Raw genomic sequence first — 23,307 nt, forward strand, 5'->3', positions numbered from 1 at the left:
ATTGTTATGAACTACTTGAAAATCCGTCTTCAAATGCACACTTCACTTATAAATACAATTACAAAACACTAAAGAAATTTAATAAGAACTTAAATAATTGAAAGGATACTCATTGCTCACATCTGGATCATAACAATATAATGAAACTGGTAATCTGACTAAAATTAATTTACAGACTCAGTGCTACATCAGTTGAACTATCAAACTACTTGTTAGAGTTAGACAAAATAATTTCAAAGTGTATTTGAACAAAGAAAAGCTCTAGAATCTAAAAGATAATACGGGGGAAAGTATGAATGAAATGGGGATAGCATTTCTGAACTTCAAGTTATACTGTGAAGCAGAGTAATTGTCAAAAGGATTTGGTATTAGTTTGGGAGAAGAAAGGTAGATCAGCAGATCAGTAGAACCTAACAGTTAATACAATGAAAATGAATAAAATACATCTATTCTTTGACTCAGAGGTTCTCCTGCTAGGCATATGCCCCAGAAAGGTCAATGATTAAAAAAAAAAAGTTCGCATGTACAACTTTTTATGATAGCAGAAAGAGCTGCAATAGTCGTCCATCATTTAGGCCAGCACCGAGGCCACATGTGGCCCTCTAGGTCCTTAAGTGTGGCGCTTTGGCTGAATCCAATTTGGCCTCAAGGCTGCAGGTTCCCCACCACCGATTTAGGCTAAACAAATTCATGAGATGAAAGTAATGGAATATTAGTGTGCTGTGATATGAAAAATTCTGAGAATCATGGGACGACTTCTATGAAATGATCTGTAGAGTGAAATAAGAACTAGGAAAATAATATACATGTTCACCTAGAAAATATGAATGGAAAGAACAAAAAGCAACAAAAGCTAGAAACTGCTTCTGCATTATTATAAAGGCACATTTGCCTCCAGAGAAGAAATGAGAGAACACAGACACCTCCCTTCCTTTGCAGAGGTAGTGCCAATCCATGTGCAACATTGCTTATACCATTAGTCTGCACATGTTGGCTATTTTTTCTGAACTTCTTCCCCTGCCCCCTTTTGTTTTCTTTGCTAAAAGAGTTTGTCTTCAGTGTAGGATTGGGGGAAGCAAGAATATGAAAATACACGTGCCGTAAAAATAAAATATACCAGTAATTTTTTTTTAAAATAACATTCCGACAGGGTGTCTCTGTTGATTTTTTTTTTTATTTTCCTGCCTGTTAATATGAATGACCTAATGATGGGAAGTTGTGGGACCAAGGGAAAAGGAAGAGCTTCTACCAGCTTTGCATACAACCCTGGTAGCCAACAAACCCACACATGTAGCCATTTCCCATGGATCATATATTATGTCTGGGAATTGTTTTCACGTCTCTTGCATTCCCTACTAGAAGTCATTGTCCTTTAACTGTCTCCTTCCCTTCTCGGTCCTTCAACTCTTTCCAGTTTCCTTGACATTATTTTATTCTAGATTTGTGATTGAATGCTTAGGGTAGAAGTGACCTTAGAGACTATCTAGATAGTCTGACTCTTTGATTTTATTTTTTTTCTTTAGATTTATTTATTTTTCTCAAATAAAATAAAAGATTCCCTCACCATTCTCCTCCATTTAAAAACAAAACAAACAAAACTCTTGTAAGAAATATGCATAGTCAAGGGAAAAAACCTTGTCTTGCACAAGAAACAGCAAGGAGGCCAGTATTACAAGATCTCATTAGGTCTTTATCTATTCCAGTGGGGACATCCAAGATGGCAGAGTAAAGGGAGCATTTTTGCCTAGTTCTCCCAACATTCTTCCCTAGATCTTTATCAATTCTGACCATGGTCACAGTCAAACGAATTGGTTATGTCTCCCTGCTACTGCTGATTGACTCCACACATAAGCATCTTGTTTAGTGAGGAGTGTAGGGCTTCTCTGTGATGGAAAAACTATAGGTTTCATAGAAATTGAGGTCCAGTTGGGAGTTAGGGGACTGCCTCTCCATCTCTGCTGATGCCTCTTTTATGTCTAAGCTGCATATATTATCTCTTATGGCCTTCAGCTAAGCACTGTTTTGATTGACTTTCCATTGACTGTGGAATCATTAAATCATGGATGCTTTTTTCCAACTTTTTTCCTTTCCTGGTTTCTTTTCCTGGGGTCTGAGCATGGCACATTTACAATGGAGAATTTTGCTTGGCCTGATCCCATAATTCCTCATTGCCTTTTTCTGTTTTATAGAGTACCCCACTAGAATATCCATGTCAACAGAAGGGATCAATACTTCTTCATGTAAGTATTCAACCACTCCATTAACTGGCCTTTACCAGAGTTTTGTGATGACTTTCAAGGCCTTTTAATGTTCATCTGTATCTTCAGCCTGGTCCTCATGCCATTTCTAATGCCATATTTAGGTGTAGAGCCCAAAGGATTTTGGACAAGGTGGAAATGGACTGTTCTAGAATTATATTTCCTTCTGCAGTCTCTTCTACTGAGCATGTGTGAATAAAACTGAATGGAGACCTTGTGTATGGTTGATAGACTAGACCAGTGGTCTTCTGGGCTGGGAGCTCATTGCTTAGCCTCTGGAAAATGTCCTTGTGTGAATGATCAAATATCATGTCAGGACCAGTACTTGGCTCTGTTCCAGGCACATAGTAGGCATCTAATAAATACTGTTTGACTTGAGTGACTAGGATTTCAGCTTCTTTCAAAGTCTTAACTCATTGCCTGAGATGTGCTATACAGATATCTCCATGATGCAGTAGCTTTACCATTTTTCTGCAATATGCTATATATGGGATGGACAAAAGATAAAGATATATGGATGCTCATTCTTAAAATTTGATAGATATCAACTAATTGAAGAATGTGTTAGAGGCAAGTTCCTGGCAACCATTGCTGATTATTTTTCCCCCTTATAATGTGGAATGTGTTTTGTGAGGGTGCTGTTACTGTGAGATGAACTCTCACTCTTCACTAGGTGCCAGGGGAGCTGAGGAAATTTGGAAGGGCTAGCAAAAACTCCTGGATGCTTGAGAAAGATGAGTATAAACAACATAGGACTGATATGGTACAGATGAAAAGGAAGTCTAGTGGCAGTCTCCCAGACCTCTGGGAAAGAGTTCTGTAATGACAGCCTCCATCAATTTTTAGGTGGTTACTTAAAGCTGGAAACTTTGCTTAGTTTGACAAACTTTGCATAATTAGATATAAATAGTCCCTTTTCACAATCAACAAAAACATGAGAAAACACAACAAATTAATACATATTTTTATATATATACATATACATATATACACATGGCTGTTTTTCTCTATGTGTGGATATGTATACACCCATGCATTATGTATATGAAAAGAGAGACTCATTTGCTGAAAACTCCATTAAGGAGTGATAAATTAGTGTGATATATCAGAGAACTGGCCTTGGATGTAGGGAAGGTTGGGTTCAGGTCTTAACTCAAACATGTGCAGGCTGTGTGACCCTGGGCAAGTCACTTACCTTTTCAGTGTTCCAGGCAACCTGCTAAAACTCTTCAAGAAAAGTCAGCTTACAGGAACAAAGGAAGTTCTATGCCAATGAAATTACAGGTTCAGAAATTGAGCTGTTCTGCTTTGACTGAGGTGATGAATGGCTTTTCCATGTTTAATTGATGCTTTTTTTAGATGACACTCATTTTCTGATTGTCATTTCCACCATATTGAATCTTCTCTGTGACAAAGAAAAATAGTTAATTGAGGCTGACCAGCAAAACAACTGTGTTTGGTAGCATATGAAACATTCCTTCACTCATTCAACAAATATTGGCCATTTTCTATGAGCCAGGCACTGTGCTAGACACAGATGAAAGTTAAGTAGTCTCTGCTCTCAAGGACCTTGCATTCTTTTGAGGGGGAAACAGCACATACGTAGAAAATTAAAATGAGCAGTGCAAAAGTCATTTCCTGGGGCTGAGGACTAATAACTAAGGAGAGTGGGGTAGGCTTGGAGGAGCACGGAAGGAACCTCAGGATTCTATGAGGGAGAGTGGAGAAGGTAGGGCATTCCAGGCCTGAGGAAGAAGCCCATCGAGATGGGGGATGGAACGTTGTGCATTGGCTGCTATGAGCAAACCAGTGGTGACTTCAAGAGAAAAGAGGAGGCACGGAACAGACAATGGTGGTAATGGGATAGTGGCAGTGATTCTGCATATACAGTCCCTTCCTCTCTACCAAGACAAGGGAAATATATTTCACCCCCCAGCCCTCCAGGACTAAGATCAGCATTGGAATTAATATGAATTTTACCACTTTTTAGGATTATTTTTATTTACCTTTTGGTAGTAATTCCATATTGGTCTCCTGGCTCTGCATACTTGTCTCAGCTCGAGCTCCCAGAAGTCTTCCCGTAGTTCCTGAATTCTGCATATTCAGCATTTCTTATGATCCAAGAGTGTTATGTGACATTCACAATTTGTCCCATTGATTGACACCCATGTTCGTTCCATTTTTTTACTATTATAAAACCATGAACATTTTAGTAGGCATTTCTCTGCATTTGACCTGCTTAGATTATCTGCCCAGGAGTAGGGGTTTACTTGGTTGAAGGATGTGAGTGCTTTTAGTGACTTTTTTCATGTAATTCCCTGTTGTTTTCTGTTATGGTTGGACTGATTTACAGCTCCGCCATTAGTGAATTAGGGCCTTGTCTTCCCTCAGCAGTCCAGTGCTGACTATTGTCTTTTATCATCTTTGTCAATTTAATGGATATTGAGGTGAAATCTCAGTTCTTTTAATTTGCACTTGTGAATGATCTTGAGGCCTCATCACAGTTTTTTTTTGTATGTTTGCATCTCTTCATTTGAATACTGGGCATATCTTTGACCACATATGGGATAATTAACGACAACGGCAGCACCAAATAACATTTCTGTAGTGTTTAGGATGTTCTGGGCTCCATGCTAAGTGCTTTAGAATTGTTATCTCTTTGATCCTTATAAAACCCCCCGAAATAGGTGTTACCATTATCCCATTTTGGAGTTGAGGAAACTGAGGCAAACAGGGTTAAGTAATTTGCCCAGAGTCAAATGGCTAGTAAGTGTCCAAGGCCAGATTTGAACTCATGCCTTCCTGACTCTACACAGCACCCTGTCCACTATGCCAAAATTCCCCATATACTTTAGATAGCAGACTTAGATAGCAGATTTTCAAAAAATCATATGGAAATGTTTTTCAGAAATAGGATAAAAGGGAGAATTCTGAACCAAACGAAAAACAGGGGAGACCACAAAAACAAATGCGCAAACACTTTTTGAATTTTTTTTTGTAAGGGAAATTGTTGAGCAGAGGAAAATCTGCATTTCAATATCTGTGAAAATATATATTTGGTTATATATAATATAGATTTGGTATTTATCTCTATATTTTAAAATATCTCTCCGTATGTATAGATGTGTATATATCAACTTTCTATACTTATACCTATATGTATTTATCTACCCATACATATGTCTGTGGGTCAGCTATGTGGCACAGTGGATAGAGTGTTAGGCCTGGAGTCAGGAAGACCTAAGTTCAAATCTGGTCCCAGACATTTACTAGCTGTGTGATCCTGGGCAAGTCACTTAAACCCTGTTTGCCTTGGTTCCCTCACCTCTAAAATGAGCTGGAGAAGGAAATGGCAAACCACTCCAGCATCTTTGCCAAGAAAACCCCAAATGGGGTCGCAAAGAGTTAAACATGACTGAAAAGAACTAAACAACAACAAACATGCATCTGTGCATGCATGTGTGTGTGTGTGTATCTGTCAATCTATCAAGACCATTTAAACACCATTTGGAGCTTATTGTAGCCTGTCTTCATTACTTCATTAGTCCGGTTTTCTGCTGATTTGAGAATCATCTGACTCTAGTCCTTCTTCTGTCCTTCTAGTCCTGTGGCTATGGGATATAAACACAGCATTCAGGCCATAGGATTATCTGGTAGTTTTGGCCACTCTTGGGATAGGTCCCATATCTCTTACCTATAATGATTCGCTGTTGACCTAATCCATTTGGCCATTTGGGCCATCTATACAGACACAGGTTACCTGGCATAGTTGGCTGAATTTACTGCAATCAGAGAGACTATATCTCCTTCTTTGCTCTGTTGTTTGGGTCCTGTGAACACCTCCAAGATGACAGTCTTAATGTTCTGTTGTAGTTTGTTTTGTGTGGTGTCTTTGCACAGATTTCCTAGTTAGTGTCTGGGAATTTTAGTCCATTTGGATCCATTGGGTGCTTTTGTTTGATTTTGCAAAGTGCTCAATATTTGAAACCAAGTTATAGGGTTTCACCTCAGCACCTTGTCTGATGCAAATTTCCCCTATGGGATCCATCCAGTAAAGTGATTTAGTGTCCTGAAACTGGAGCTCTTCCCTTCTTCATTAGCAGGAAGGATGGACATCATTCTTAAGCGTATCTGAGCACTTATGGAGAGGAAATCACAGTTTTCTTGTTTTGTCCTAGCTACAGAGACCCGAAATGGATCTCTTACTCCACAGCTCTATTCATTGTGTGAAATCTGACTCCTCTCTCTCACCCCAGTAGCATGGATATGCCTGAAATGTCTACATTTAGTTATTTAAAACAAGGGAGGCTGATTTCCTCTGGGGATTATGATAAAATATTTTTTTTCCTGCACTGCATTTACACACCAATCCTTGTAGCTTCTGTGTATGCATGTGCGTGTGTATGTGTGTGTGTGGTGAAGGAGAAAAGTCTTGGGTTTAAGGAAAATTTAAAGTGAAACTAACTCAGAATTTTTAATGCTGTTGATTTAAAAGTTTATGTCTTTAATCTGGAATCAACAGCTTTAATTTCTTTTGTTCCCTGTGCTTCTGAGAATTTCCAGTTCTCTCTGTCTCCCTATACAAGGCCCTTCTTCTCCCTCCTCTCTTTCCATGTGTATATAAAACCTAATATACACTTCATATTTACATGGTTTATCCCTCCCATAGAATGTAATGTCCCCAAGGACAGGCATTATTATTATTATTTTTATTTTTTAAGCCTTAGTGCTTAGCACAGATTTCTTCTTTTTCATAGTAGTGAATTGAATTTTGAGTACTGAAATCTCCATCAATGTTCTCTATTTACTTGTTGACTCTCATGATATGGAATAAACATGTAGGCTAGATTTTGTATTTCCTAATATCCAATACTGAAAAGGTTTACCAATACCATATCAATAGGATTTTGAAGTGAGCTTGACTTGTTTTGTTTTTAGCAGAGCAGTCAACCTGGGAAAAGGGTATTTAACCTCTTTTTTTCCCCTTCAAATGCCACGTACCTCTGGAAGTTTGCTCTGATTCTGCCAACCTCATCTCAACAGTTTGATTAGAGAGGCAATGGAGTAGAGTGGAAACATTTCTAAACTCCAAATCAGAATTTTCCCCTTAAGCGTGGATGTGCAAAATACCTCCTTCCAGTCTCCTTAATTTTAAAAAGTGATGTGACCTATATTTTTTAAAAGTTATTTAGATTATTTATCCTTTTGGAACTTATCATGTGTGTGTGTGTGTGTGTGTGTGTGTGTGTGTGTGTGTGTGTTTATGGTATATGTTGTGTAAAATGCTGGTTTCAATCTATTTTCTGCCACACCCCCTTTCCTGAATTTCTGAGCAGGTTTAATTTATTGATTTTTTTTAGATAGGCAGTCCTTACCACAGTGCTTAGTGTCCTTGAGTTTACTGAACACTTTATTGCTCTGTTCAATTGCTTCTGCATCTTATTGTTGAAGATGCATTATAAAGGGACTGATCTAGGCAGCTTTTGAACTGCAATTGACAATCTCCTCTTGGATGTGGGACCCAGCAAAAGCAACCTAAAGGAACATCAGGCATATCTGTGCAGCCATTGTTTTGATTCCACTCAGGAAAAGCAAACCAATTAGATGTTCATTAATGATGTTGGTACCTTCCAGAACCGGTCTTGTTGGATCATCGGCAAGGCTTGGATCTACAATTTCTTTATGACATTGATAGCTGCAACCTCTCTTACCGACATTACTGGTGGGCAAGCCTCCTGGGAATTTTCCTAAATAATTCTGAGCTAGAAAGCTATTTCTATTTTATTTTGTTTTTGGTCAGTGGCAAATAGTGAGCAAATGCAAATTGGGTTTTGAAGATTTCTATGAACATGCTGTGGAGAGAGGGAGGGTGAGAGGACTCTAACTTGCATATAGAAAGGCAAAGAAATAACCTGATGTCCTATAGCAATGAGAGTAATTTAAAAGGAAAAGAACCTAATATGTGCAACCTCATCTTTCTGATTCCTTGGGAAGAGAGCTATTGCCTGGATGGCAGAGTGGTCAGTCCTAGACCTTGAGCACTGTCTGTGTGATTAGTGCGGAATGTCATCAAGGCACTATTTGTAGACAGCATCAATCCATTTGCTAGAAATACTCCAAATCCAGTGGCTGCCTTGGAGCTCATCTCTGTAAAGGACATGTATAATTTCTTTTACTTTTTTCAGAAAGAGGAGCCTACTTAAGGGAGTGCTAAGGTTCTATGTCCTCCTTCATGGGCCTTCTGTTTCTTCTGTTCCTCCCCTTCCCAGATGAGCCACTTCCAAATGTTTGGGCTGGTCTTGTGTAGTTGAAAGAGCACTCCAGCACTCCACTTCTAGTCCAGAAACCTGACTCCAAATCCTGTGTCAGTTACTTTCTTATCTATGTGATCATGGGGAACCCATGTAAACCTTCTGAAACTCAGTTTCCCCTTTTGTAAAATGTAAATAATAATACTTGCACTCCCAATTTTGCAGGGTCATTGTAAAAAATCAAGGAGAGACTGATATAATGGCCCTGGAGTTGGAGTCCAAAGACCTGATTCTTCATCTTTAGTCACCAACTTTCTTTAGGTTTTCATTTCATCTCTAAAATTTAAGAACTTCTGGAACAGTATTATATCCCTTTGAGAGTGAAGATGTAGATCCAGTTAGTACATCAGACTTTTGACTTTATTCTTTTCTAAATCCTTGGCATTATCCTCTATGAAGAAAACCAAGCTAACGGAAAGGATGGTTTTTAAATCTGCTGTTAATCTTTACACATATTTAATCCTGCATGGGAAACCACTTCGATAGTTTCATTCTTCTTAAAAGTGATATACTAATCAAATTGACAGATGACACCCACCTGGAAGGGGGAGCCAACAAACTAAATATCCCAAAAGAGAAATCCAAGGCACTAAAATCAATTGGCATAATTGTAAAGTCTCACACTTGGATTGAAAAATCAATATCACAGGTATAAGATAGAAATGACATGATTAGACACTTGTTTGCCTTTAAAAATATCTGGCAGGTTTAGTGGTTTATAAACTCAACATGAAGCATTAGCATGATATGGCTGCCAGAAAAAAACAGTCCAAGCTCAGAATTCACTAAGAAGGCAAAACCTCCAGGAATAGAGAGGTGATACTTCCTCTGCACTCCACCTTAAGCATATACTTGGCTAATAGTCATTGGAGTATTGTATTCAGTTTTGGGTGGCCCAGTTTGGGAAGAATATTGGTAAGATGAAGAGATTCAAGAGAAGGGTTGCTAAGTTGCTGAAGGGCCTTGGGTGACTAGACTGTTACCCTGTTACGTTATAATGATCTGTTGAAGGAACTGTGACATTCAACCTAGAGAAGAGAAGACCATAAGGGATATCAATCATTTTGTTCAAGTATTTGGAGCTCTGTCAGTTGGAAGAGGATTTAGTCTTACTCTGCTTTGCCCTAGAGGCATTATTAGGAGTAATGGATGGAAGCTGCAAAGAAACAAATTTAGGTTTTGTGTCAGAAGAAACAAAACAAAACAATAAGTCCCTTCCTGAGAGATCTTCCTGAAGGTCTTATCTGTGAATTACGTCATGGAGGTGGGCATTCCTTTTCTAGTATATGTTAAACTGCATGAACTCTGAAGTTCCTTCTAACTCTTGGGTTCTGGGAAGCTGAATGTGAACAGCAAAGAAATCCAATCAGGCTTAGATACTGCAGTGTATAGTCCTAAATCATCTAGGAAGTTAACACAATTAAGGAAATAATAATTAGTGAAATGTAGAATACTCTGATGTATTGGATTTTGGTTCTATTCTCTTGAAATTCAGTTACCAAGGGAAACAGATAATTGTGAATCAATTTCTGCTGTATTTGATCAAGGATTCAATGACTGCTTACCTATAAGAAAGTGGATATATACTAAGGAAAACATACTCAAGAGCCAACATCCAACATGCTGTATAATAATTACCATGAAAATTTAAAATAAAGACATTTTATGTAATGAGTCTAAAAAAAGACCACTCTCATATCTAGAACATATTCCTAAGATGATTAATCCCTATTCAGTCAAATGGATGACAACAAATTATTGTGAATAAACATGAATGCCTCAGTAGTTCAGTGGATGAGGGATTTTTTCCTTTCAAGTCCTTCCTGGTTTCATCGTAGCTATAAGTACTCATTCTGGCCAACTCTTTTCTTCATACTCCCATCCATCATGGCTATGAATCTCAACAAAGGGTAAAAAGTCAAACCTGTCAGATAGTTCTTATTTTTATTTTTGAGGAAGATGTAGAGCCAAATGAAACTTGTATGACACTCCAAAGGAAATTCATTTAAAAAATGACCCCAGTAGGCTTATGCTTTTTTTGATAAGTTCTTCATGTTTTCTTTTTGTTCATGCACTGGAATATTACTGTGTTATGTCCTCATAGTCTCTTTCTAGTTTGGCCTCATTAATGCTGCAACAGGCAAGTATTGTTCCGTTTAGATCTTCCTAAAGTCATCTGTAAGAAATTAAAAAAAAATAAGCCTCAAAATGAGCATGCTGTGTGTAATTTAGGATGAATTCGTTATGTGTGCAGGAGAATGACTTTATATGTACAAATGAGAATCTGTGTGACAGTGAGATAAGCCAGGAGAAGGATTTGGGTCTCATAAGGGCATATGGAGACCTTTTAAAAATGTGTTTACTGTGCAGGTAAAGAGCATTAAGGTCTAAAAAACTGTTCATCTCCCTTGCAGTAAAATACCTTTAAAAAAATCAACACAGCTGCAACTCTGTATGCTCTCATGGGAGAACTGAGGATGCAAAAGGAAAGTTAATGTTCATTTTGGAAAGCCGATGGGCTTATTGTGCAAGGGCAGAAGGAAGTTATCCAGGATCCTGATAGAAAGGTTGCTTTATGAGGTTTTTACACTCGATAAAATGATTGCAAAATATTCTAAGAGTTCTGTCCTGATGGGTGCTGTCCTGATATGTGGTGCTGAAAGGTCTCTCTAGGGCAGAGCCCTGTTTGTTGACACTGCATTGTCAATGAGGTTGCATTAATTGATGAATATGAGAGGGAGTTGGAATTGCTCTGAAATACATGGATGAAATGCCTATTATTGCTACATGAAGAAAGGTATTGCAGATGATTACTTCCATCTTTTCGATCTGGCCTGCCTCACCGAAGAGGTCTGCTCTTTGATCTTCATGTGGGGTTTTTTGTTAACTTTAGTGAGCTGAGTAGAGGAAGATAGAAACAACTGTCATTGTTTGCAATTCCTTCAGTAAGTGAAAAGCTTCAATGCCACAGTCATGCTTGTCAGGCACCTGAGGCTGTTTGGACCACTAGGAATGTCTTTCAGGGTGTGGGGAGGGGGGAGTGTATGAAGGTCTGAAGGTCTCCTGAGTGTCACAGCTGAAAAAAAAATGGAAAGCCCAGTGGACTGAAGAATAGATAGGCTTGAACACCCATCTCTGCTTTGAAATATAAGCGATGTGTGTTTTTCTATCACTTAAATAAATAAAACTTGCATCATTTGGTAGTGGAAGGAGTACCAAGGAGTACCAAGTCTAGAGATCTGGGTTTAATCACCAGCTATGGTACTTGGCCATTTGTGTGATCTTGGGAAGTCCCTTCCCTCCCCCTCCCTTCCCCTCCCTAGGCTTTGATGTTGTTCTCTATGAAATTAGGGGGTTGGTCCAGCTGATCTCAATGGCTCCTCCTCAACACTAAATACTCCTACTTTTGGCCCAAATCTCCTTTGGTAAGAAGGTCAGCTATTTGGAGAAGTCCACATGATTCCTGCCTTGAATAGTCTTATTGTTCTCTTCATTGACCTATTTGGTCTGTTTTCATTTTGTTTGTAAGAAGGAAAACCACATCTGTCTCCTGCTGTCCTTGCTTCTGCCTGAGGCTTAGTAAGTCAGGAGGAACTGGAAGGGCTTCAATAGAAGGTAGAGCCCTTCTGGCATGACTTCCAGTCTTGTTTGAGGCTGTTGGCATGCCAGCCATTGATCCGTAGTGTTCTAACAATGCTGGGCATAAGAGCAAATGGTTATCTGCTGTTCATGTCTAAAGGTTACCATTCCCCACCCCTCAGAAACCCAGGGGCAAGCATAATGATTTTTTTACTGTGTCACCACAGAAATCAAATTGGCATATACTGTGAAGGTCAGATGATGGCAGGATATAGTAGGCTAACATTATCCCTTGTTACTGACACCCTGGGCTTGGTATTTCATCCTGCTATCTGTTCTGTTGACCTAATTCTTGGGCTCTGGGAAGCCACATCACAACATGATTTTCCTATGATGGATGAAACAAGGCACAGATACAAAGGAAAGTTTTGCAACACTAGTATGAGACACTAGGGTTATTTAGTTAGAGATGTCTGACTGTAGAGATCATCTTAGCCAATACTGTCATTTTACAGAAGGGGCAACTGAGGCCCAGAAAGATGAACCTTCTTGTTTAAAGTTTCACACGTGCATACAGACACACACACACACACACACACACACACACACACACAGAGTAAGTAACTAGACTAAGATTCACAGCCAGGTTCTTTGCTTCCACTTCCTACACTCTTTTCCACAGCACTAAGAGCCCTCTTTCTTCCCACTTCAGTCTTCTGTAGCCGCAGTAATCTCAGGGCTATGGCCAATACCAAGCTGTTTCTTTGTAAATATTTCCTTTCACTCAGACAAACAAATACTAACCACCTACTTTGTACAAGGCTTTGTTATAGGCACTAGTAAGACAAGGATGTTAGTTAGGAGCTTCCATTCTATGACTGTTAATGGATGCATAAATAAACCATCAATTGTGAAGGGCATTCCAGAGTTTTCTCATTAAAACTAGCATTTATATAGTTGTCCAAAGTTTGTAAATCACTTTACATTAATGTGGGTTGAGTCTGTGAGGTTAGTACTGCAGGTATCATTATCCCCATTTTATAAATTAGAAAACAGGTTTAGAAAAGTTATTACCCAAGATTACACAGGAGTTATGCATCAGAAGCAGCTATGAGATCTGGAGGTCCCCAATTCCAAATCCAGCATACTATTCACAAACCCATACTGCCTTCCTACATGTTTTGACACTTGATCTGATCTTTGAAAGAAGCTAAGAGATTCTAAGAGGTAGAGGTAAAGGAGTACATTCCAGACTTGGGAGACAGCCTGAAAGTCGGGGAATAGCTAGGAGGCTGATTCAGCCAGAATAGAGAGTACGCCAGCTTAGATAGTATGCAGTGTTGAAAAAAGCTAGGGTCAAAGAATCTTAGAATTTGAGGAGGTTCCAGCAACTATGTCACTGTCAGCTTGATATCACCTCACCTATGGAAAGATTCCCCACCATAATGAAACCAGGCAGTAGTGGCCATTCCTTCTGGACTTGAAGACATCCAAGGAGAAAGAACCCAGTTAGTCATTTTTTACTCATCCCTGACTCTTTGTGATCCTGTTTGGAGTTTCTTGGCAAAGATACTCGAGTGGTTTGCCACCTCCTTTTTCCAGCTCATCTGACAGGTGAGGAAACTGAAGCAAACAGGGTGACGCGAATTGCTCAGGGTCACAGAGCTAGTAAATGTCTGAGGCTGGATCTGAATTCAGGTCTTCCTGACTCCAGGCCCTGGGTGCTCTATCCACTGCCCCACCTAGCTGCCCCTTGGAAGAAACCCACAATATCTCAATTTGGTCCACTCTAGTTTTGAGCAGTTTTAGTTGTTAACAAGGGTTTTGTTGGTTTGTTTTCTCTCTGATATCAAGACCAAGTTGGACTCTTTGCCTCCTGTGCCCATTGCTCCTGGGTCTGCCTTCTGGGGCCAAACAAGAAAAGTTTAATCCCTCTTCTACTTATTACCCATTCAGACACTTAAATGCAGCTCTCTTTTCCCTTCCAAGACTCCTTTTCTCCAGGCTAAACCTTTACAGGTATTTGGACCAGCAGATAAGAGACCATGCAAAGAGGGCTGTGTTTGTGATAGCTTAGTATAGACAATCAATAGAAGATTTGAGAGTATTTGTGGGAAATAAAATGAGTAGAGCCACCCTTCCTCCTGGTTTATTGTATTAGGGGCAAGGAAGAAGGTGCCCCAAACATTGCCAAGTGGCTAGAGAAGCAGAGTCTTCCTGATGGAGCCAGGTTTCCATGAGTGTTGGAAGATCAACGAGTAGGAGAAAGGCAAAGTCTAGTATGGAGTTTTTAACTTAGATCCTCTTTTTGGCAGGGCTCAATTCTCTCTCATCTTTAATGCATTGGAACACTTTTGATTGCCAGTAATGAGTGCCAAAGATGGACAGGGTGAGTGGTGCAGCCACCGTGTCCACATCACCAATGGATGGATCTGGCTTTCTGAGACTTCAGGTGCCATTTCTTCTTATTGGAGGGCATGGCCAGGGATGGGACCCTCTGTAGGTACTTTTCTTCCCCTGTCCATCCTTGACTTGGGGGTTTCACATGAAAAAATGCACAACCTTTATGAAGATGCTTTTGATGTTTCTGATGGATCCGCATTTGAATGAAATGCATCTTAGTGCCTGACTTTACATCTTGCTTAATAAATATTTAAGTGAATGGAAATTTTTTAAAAGAAATATCTTAGGGGTCAGATACTTGGGGCAGTGGATAGAGCACTGGCTCTGGAGTCAGGAGGACCAGAGTTCAAATCTGGCCTCAGACACTTATTAGCTGTGACCCTGGGCAAGTCACTTAACCCTGATTACCTTTGATTATCTATTTATCTATCTATCTATCCATCCATCCATCTGTCTATATATCTATAAACATCTTAGTCTTGGCAGCAACCCTGAGATTACTGTGCAGCCAGAGAACTGTCCAAAAACTGCTCTTTTGCATTAAAATCCCCACTTAGTGCAATCTGAACATTACTGATGACCTTAATAGCAAGCTCTTTGGAAGCACCAGAATGGAAAATCTTACTCCATTGTGCCTACTGTTTATCCAGCTCTGTGTCTCTCTGGAGCTCACATGATCTGTGTACGTATTCTCCCTCCACATTTGTCTAAACTTTAGACAGAAAAATGAAATGTATCTATAATGATTCTTGAAGGAGCCAAGCCCTCCAGGCAGTTCTGTCATCTAAAACCAGTTTCTGTCCATAAGGAAAAGTGTGTGTTGATAGACATAAGCCCTGGTGTTTCCTAGATCCTCTCAATGTCTGAGGACATGCTGAGCATTCCCGGTGGAGGCAGAGTTTGATTTTTGAGCTTCATAGAAGGTAATAGGGAGGCAACAGTATTTGGCAAGCAATGCTCAAATAGGGGCGAGGGATGCAGTGGGACGAAGGCTGAATTGGGAGTTGGTCATGTGGGCAAAAACCCCAACTCTGTGGCTCTAAGCACCACATCTTGCTTCCCTGGTTCGTAAAATAAGAATTGGGCTGGATGATTTCTAATGTCTCTTTTGGCTCCAAATCGCTAATTCTAATAAGAGTAGTGCCTATTATTATTGTTATTATTATGGCAAGCATTGTTGCAGTAGAGTAAGCATGTAGAATACTTTACATGTGTTGTCTCATTTAATCTGCACAACAATTCTGTGAGCTCTTATTGCCTCCATTTTAAAGCTGAGGAAGCAGACAGAGAGAGGGTAAGTGACTTGCCCAATGTCGTACCACTGGGAAGTGTCCAAAGCAGGATTGGAGCCTCAGCCTTCCTCACCCTAGGTCCAGCGTTGTATCCATCATGCCACCGATTAGAAATGCTTTAGCAATATCCTTTTAAGTTCAATTCTGTCATAGTGATATTAAGCTTCTGGGCTCATCGATTCATTATATAAGAAAGAAATCCATTAGACAGGAGGAGACACCGATAGACAGGGTTTCATCTGAGTCAAAGATCTCTTCATCCTTAGGTATCTGAAAAATGACAGCCTTAAAATATATTTGGCAAATCGAGACTTCAGGTGGTTTTTGATGTTATAAACTGAGAAATGTATTTGTCCGTGATGTTTGGCATTGTCATCAGAACTAGCTGACAGAAGGAAAAGCTGTGATCCAAGATGGGAAAATGAAGTTAGCTCTGATTACTTGGTTATTGATTTGACTAATTGCCATCAGTTGCTTTTCTCTTGGAGCAGAATTTTGATGCTGAGGATGAGAACTGACATAGAAATAATAGATCTTCCTAGGGGAAATGCTGTGTCCTTTCTTGTAGCCACCATTTTGGAAGGGAGACAAGAGGACCCAGGCTTTCTTTTCACCATGAAGGAGGATGACCTCATCACGTGGTAAGGCTAGTACAAGATGGGTTCTTAGGGACTTGCGATCCAAGCTTAGCCAGAAGATTGAAGGAATACAACAGGCCACTCTCAGTGTAACAGAAATTGCTTTAGCCCATGTGGTTTGCAAAGCACATGAGCTTTGTAGCAAGTCTGGGATCATTATCATTTTATAGATTTACAAACTGAAGCACAGAGAAATAAAGTGACTTGCCTAAGGTTAAAAGTTAGGGAGGCAGGATGTGACCCCAGGTTTCCTTGACTTCAGGGCCAACTCTCTATCCACTATACTAAGCACCCAACATTTATTAATCACCTGTATTGGGTTGGGCACAAGGTATTAAAAATAAAAAGACAAAATGAAACACATCCTGCCCCCAGGGAGAAGGGGGACACAGGACAGATCTCCAGGATACAGTCAATCATGTGGCACTGAAAGCATGGTGATACAGGAATGGAGGCTGTGAATGAGAGGAAGAAAGAGCCCCAAGAGGAAGCGGACTCACAGAAACACAGAGGAAAGAGTATCTGGGAGAAGATGGTGGCCAACGCTGTCAGGTGCTCTGGAGAGCCTTAGAAGATAAGCCAATTAAGTGATTACAAGAACAACACCAGTTGAGTGAGGCAAAATCATATTCCCAAAGACTGAGAAATGAGTTTGAGGAGGGATAGTGGTGGTAAAAAGAGTAGACAGCTTTTTCTGGGAGTTGGTGTCCCCAGGCATTGATGAACTATATGCCAGGGCCTGGAAACTGGGGCCCCCGTAGAGCCACTATGAGGGAGTACAGAGACATTGGGTAGAAAAGAAGAGCCACCACCAGAATGGAGAAAAGCAAACACAATCCAAATTGTCCAACATGAAGCAGTGACTTCTCCTCCTGTAGGTTGCTGAGCTTGCTTTTGTTGCTGACCAAATTCCAGTTGACCAAATCACAAGATCACAGCTCCACAGAGGGAAGGGACCTTGGGAGCTATCTAATCCACCCTCTTTTTTTCAGAGGCCCAGAGATGCCAAGTCATTTGCCCAGGATCACACAGGCTTTAAGCAGCAGATGATCCGAACCCTGGTCTTCCAATTCATAGCCACCTTTCTTCCCACAGTTTGCTCTTGACAGCTTGTGCTCAATATTTTTCTCAGTGACTTAAAGACATTCATTGATGGCAAATATACAGATGACACAAAGCACCAAGAGAGTGATAGTACATTAGGAGACACAACTGAACTCTAAAAGAGTGAAAATAACTGAATTAGATATGACGAGATTTAGCAGTCATGAATTTAGGCTTTTGTACGTAATGAGAGTGATGTGCCTAAGGACACACAGGTACGAAATAGCACAACTGGGACATGTTGGTTCCACTCTATGTGGGTATGGAGTGGGGGTGTGCCCACAGATGGGTACAAATCAAGTCCAGGATGAGGGCCACACACCCCCAGGGCAGTCTTGGAGCAGCTGCCCCTAGTCACATACAAACATTTGTCTATAGCTCTTTAAGCTGGTGGGGCTGAAGTTGGGGGTGGGGCAAGAGGGACAAAGCCCTGGGGATGAATTTGGACTGCCAGAATCCTACACAAGACATGGAATTTTGAGCTGAAGTGAGTCTTAGGGGTCTTGTGAGTTAGGTGGCTCAGCACCAGACTTGAGTCAGGAAGAGCTGAGTTAAAATCCTGCCTTAGACATTTACTAGTTGTGGAACCCTCAGCAAGTGACTTCACACCTGTCTATCTTGGTTTACTCATCTGTAAAATGGAGATAATGATAGCACCTACTTCCCAGGGCTGTTGGGAGGATCAAATGAGATGTTGGATATAGGAGCACTTTGCAAACTTTGAAGGCATCTTATAAAAGCCAGCATTAAGCATTTAGTGTTACACTTTACAAAGGAAAAAATGAAGCGGCAAGAGGTCACATGCCTTGCCAAAGTGTCTTGCTAGCCATTTCCTGGACAAGACACTGTCTCCTGGGTCACCATGAGGTTTTCCCCATGCCTGGAATGCCCTTCCTCCTTGGGTTTAGCTCTCAAAATCTGTAGCTGCAAAGCTCAGCCCTGGGGCCACCATCTTTGGAAAGCCTCTTCTGACTACCCCATTGTTAGTCTTTTGATCTTGCTAAATAGTTTTGTGACATGGTATATCCACCCCCCCTCCCCCAACCCCAATGAGAACTTGTCTAATTGTCTAATTGAAGTCAACAGTCAAAGCGGCTCTCTCCCACTTCTCCCCTTGCAGAGCTAGGGATGAATGGTAACCAAGATGAGAAACAGATGCTCGATGTTTTTCTGCCCCTGATTGTCCAAAGCCTCCAAAGGGCTTTTGCCTCGATGTGGCCCTGGCTGGCTCTAGAGTCTTGGTATTCTTCTTCTATCACTAGTCAAAACAAAGCCTTATCAGAAGCAAACATTTTTACAACTGGCTCCTCCAGTGTCTGTAGGTGGGTTAGGGGAAGGGGTATGGATCTCAGATACTGCAACATTCATTTTCAAGACCTGCTGCTAGCAGCATTTCCTGATGGGCATAGCTAATCCTATTTTCCCCGCATTGTCACCCTGGTAGAAATGTTGTCAGTCACAAAGAGCATGTGACTTAATATTGCCTCATATCCTTTTGACTCTGGGCAGCCCCTCTGACACCCTGCATTGGGGACCTCAGCACTCCCGAGCCTTGATGGGGCCTTGGAGCTAAGGCCGAGAGCAGGAAAGCTCTGGAAGAGGCTTCCATTGCAGATTTTAAATTAAAAAGCCAATTGGGCAGAAAACCAGTGAGCACTGCAGTGTTGGCTTGATTTGGGGACCTGTTCAATTCCTTGCACTCAAATCTTTTTTAATTTGCTGGAAATGTGCAGAATTTCCAAGTGCTAGGAAGACACTATCCTTCATTGAGCTTTGGATGAGAAATTCAAAGAAGAAAGAAGCTATTGCCTTGCTGTGTTTGTGCTTTCAGCAGGCCTTGCCTCCTCCCTTTGCCACCCTCAGTTAGGCAGCAGATCTATTTTATGCTATTTTATTCCAATACTCCATGAATCTGTGATTTTTTTTTTCAGTGTGAGGACCTGGAAATGGTGAATACGTGTGAACTCCTGGCCCTAAGGGCCACCACATCTGTCTACAACTTAGTAGATCAGAGAATCAACTGATCCAATCTTTGGATTTTAGGGTTGTCTGTGACTGAGGAAACCAAGGCCTAGAGAGAATAGGTGTCCCATGAGGAGGAAAGAACAGAGCCAGGATTCAGACCAGTTCCTCTGACTCCAAAGCCAGATTTCTTCCCCAGGTATTCCGCTAGTTAAATCCTAGGGGGTCGATAGTAGAAGGCACTTACCCAAAGTCAGCCAGCCAGTGGCAGAGTTTGTTATTGAATCCAGAGGCCAATGCTAGTCATCACATTGCTTAAGTTTTGTTCACAATTGAAAATGCAAGAAACAAAACAAAACAAAAAAAACAACCCCAAACCTTGTGGTTTCATCTTGAGGCACTGAAGCATGAAGATGGCTTGGTTTCTACATGGCCAGAGTGAGGCCACACAGCATAAATGGAAGCTGCTTGAGGACAAGGGCTATCTTGTTCTCTTGGTATCCCAAGTGCCTAGCCCATTGAGTGGCATGTCATAGAGATTGAATAAATGTTTGGTTGTTTTTGTTTTTGTTGTTGGAATTGAATTTCAAACATTACAGATTGACTTTCAGTGTGGGAGAAGAGGCATAAAGTGAAAATATTGCCATCTAAAGCTGCTTTGGGAAACTTGCACAGCTGAAAGTTAGGATTTCCTAAGACCTCAGAATCATACCTCTAATTCTGGAAAGGGGCCTTGGAAGTCCCACCCAAAATACGTGAGCTGTTCATTTATTTAATGGCTGTTTATTAAATTTGAGGAGGATTGCTTTGGCTCAGCACCTCAGTTAATTCCTGGGTCCCTCTCACCAACCAGTCTCATTGGTGAGTTAAAAGGGTATGGGGAAGAGAAAGGGCAGTTGGTAAGCCTGCTGATAAAGCTCTATTATTGGCTCCAACTGCAAGAGATGGTGTTGAATTGAGCAGTACTTTGCATTTTTTGTTCAGTCATTTCAGTCATGTCTGACTCTTCATGACCCCTTTTGGGATGTTCTTGGCAAAGATCCTGGAGTGGTTTGCCATTTCTTTCTCCAGCTTATTTTACAGATGAGGATCTGAAGCAAATAGAGTTAAGTGACTTGCTCTGGGTCACACAGCTAGTAAGTGTCTGAAGCCAGATTTGAACTCAGGAAGATGAGTCTTCCTGATTCCAGGCCCCCTCTACCCACTGTGCCTCATAGCTTCTTTCATTTAGAGTTGGGACAATGCAAGATTGGATAGAGGGAAGTTGGGTATTTCTTTCTTTCTTTCTTTCTTTCTTTCTTTCTTTCTTTCTTTCTTTCTTTCTTTCTTTCTTTCTGTCTGTCTCTCTCTACCTTTCTCTCTTCCTCTCTCCCATCCTCCCTTCTTCTCTCCCTCCTCCCTCCCATCTCTCTCTTTCTCTTTCTTTCTTTTGTAACTGATCAAAATACTGTCTAGGTTCTGAGGCCTGACCCCCTGATGTTTTCTAACTGTGGTGACCCAGGCACATGAGAGTCACTGGGGTGTGGCTGGACCACAATCTGCAACAGCGGACAGAATGCTATCACTGAGAGAATCATAGATCCTTGAAGTATCAAAATGATTTTTGGTCATCCTCATAATAATCCCGACAAATATAAACAAACAGATAAGTACACTCATCCCACATCCGACCAGCAACCCAAACTATTTACATTTTGATAAAAGGGGGAAAAAATAAGCAAACACCATCCCAATAACAGCCCATTGACTCTGGGTCCCTTTGCAGTCTCATGGCTATCTGTTGCTGGACTTGGAATGTTTTGTTGCTTTTTAAAAACCCCAGCTTCTGGAGGGACCCAGAGATATATTTGAATATCTGAATAGCCTTTGTCCAGGAGTGCCTACTGCTTCTCTTGGAAAAGCTTGATTTTCTCATCGCCATGTAAATGGAAAGTCTCAGAACATTCAAGCTACTGTCAAGGAAGCCACACAAACCAGCCTCTGAGCTGGGCAGCTCGCAATGTCCTTGCAATCCTTTTTTCTATCACATTTTTTTTCATTTCACTGTCTGTTATGGATAGGAATAGATAACAGTTTGGCCCCAGGGGCCTCTCTTTTCCCTGCCTCCATCTTTATTTTTTGTTCTCTTTTGAGAGTTTGAACAAGGCATTTGGGTGGGATGCTTGGTACACTGTTAGCTCTGCCTGTAGATCGGGGGCGATCAGCTTGATGCACATACTTCTCAGGTGTCTGTGGATTTGAATGTGGGAAAAAAGTGTTGGTTTTTTTTTTTTAATAGAATTGCTTTCCTTTGTGAGCTTTGTATTCATCAGCATAAAGAGTCCGTAGGCTTCGTCAGTCTGCCAAAGGAGTATGTGACCCACACACAGCCAAAGGAAAAAAAGGTTGAGTGCCCCTGCTTTGAAGGGAGATTATGAATGAACACAGTGGAAAAACCTGGTAAACTAACAAACTGTGGTATAGTGGATTTGGTCTTAGAGGACCCAGCCTTGAAGCTTGGTGCTGCCACCTTTGTGACCTTAGACAGTCATTTCATCTCTCTGCCTCAGTTTCCTTATCTGTAAAATATGGAGCCTGGACTAAATGACTTCTGAGGTCTCTTCTGGTTTTACATCTATGATCCTATGATGGGAATCATAGCAATTCAGTTCATATGCCAGGCATGACAATAATACACAGCCTTGGGGGAAATCTTTGTGACTCCCAAGTGTTCCTATTTCCTGACAGAACTCCAATAGACATTCAAAAGCATTTAATATTTGCCCTTCCTTTCTGGAGGAATGGGGAAGGGGGGGGAGGGGGGGCTGAGGTGGGAGAGAGAATGGGCTGTGACTGTTTGAAAGCCACTGTATCACAAGTGATGTGTAAACACACTTTCCCTAGGAGGCTAAATTACCCTGCAGGCTTCTCTCGCTGTCAGTGACATGATTTAGTTAAACACAGATGCTTTTAGAGGGTCTTTGTGCTGGATCATAAATATGTAATACCTTTATAAAATGTCTGTGGCTGTATGACTGGATGGCTGGTCAATGTTTGAGAAATACAGCAGGAGAAAAAGCTCACTCATCAAATTACAGGCTTTACTTCCGGGGATTTGTGTCTGTTTGCAGACTGTTCCCAGGATCAGGAGGTCAGAAGCAATCCAAGCTTCATTTCCATTTAGTCCAGAAGAATGAGGCTGGTATCCTGACCTGGAAGAGATAGACAAATAGATAGACATGATAGATAGATAGAGATAGGTGATAGTGGAGTAGATAGACAGACCCACCAGATAGATGCAATAGCTCTAAATATAAACATAATTTAAGGTCCTCTTTATCGTAGATTATCTTTGTTTTTATAACACTCATTTCTGAATGAATCCCTTCACTCTCTCCTACCCACCCAGCCACTGTTTGATATAAAGATTTAAAAAGAAAGAAAAAGCAGTTCAGGTAATAACCAACATATTTACCATGCCTGACAGCATAGGTAATGTCCTCTACCCATATCCTCTGCCCCTGAAATGAAGGTTGCAAAGTTGCTTTTCGCCATTCTTCCTTTTTGCATGGTCAGAATTTGTGTGTTTTGTTGTGGTTGTTGTTTCTACTCACATTGCTGTAGTTATATATGAAGTGCATAGACTGTGTTCTTTCTGCTGCTTACTTAAATTTGTAACAGTCCATAAAAGCCTTCCCATGCTTCTCTGAAGTCTTCATAGTCATCATTTCTTAATGGTGGAGTATTATGGCACTCGATTCAGTTATCACAATTGGCTAAG

The 23,307-nt window shown here is 40.8% G+C and overlaps 1 protein-coding gene across 1 annotated transcript in view; it reads left to right on the forward strand.

The window, feature by feature from the left end:
• The window catches only part of NRG1 (neuregulin 1), an 836,141-nt gene that overhangs the window by 669,453 nt on the left and 143,381 nt on the right, over nucleotides 1–23,307 (forward strand). Inside the window, exon 5 of the mRNA XM_036764409.1 lies at nucleotides 2,190–2,240. Within this exon, the coding sequence (XP_036620304.1) occupies nucleotides 2,190–2,240 (51 nt within the window). The remainder of the gene's footprint in view (nucleotides 1–2,189; nucleotides 2,241–23,307) is intronic.

The sequence above is a fragment of the Trichosurus vulpecula genome, chromosome 6 (assembly GCF_011100635.1).
Source record: "Trichosurus vulpecula isolate mTriVul1 chromosome 6, mTriVul1.pri, whole genome shotgun sequence".
Taxonomy (NCBI): domain Eukaryota; kingdom Metazoa; phylum Chordata; class Mammalia; order Diprotodontia; family Phalangeridae; genus Trichosurus; species Trichosurus vulpecula.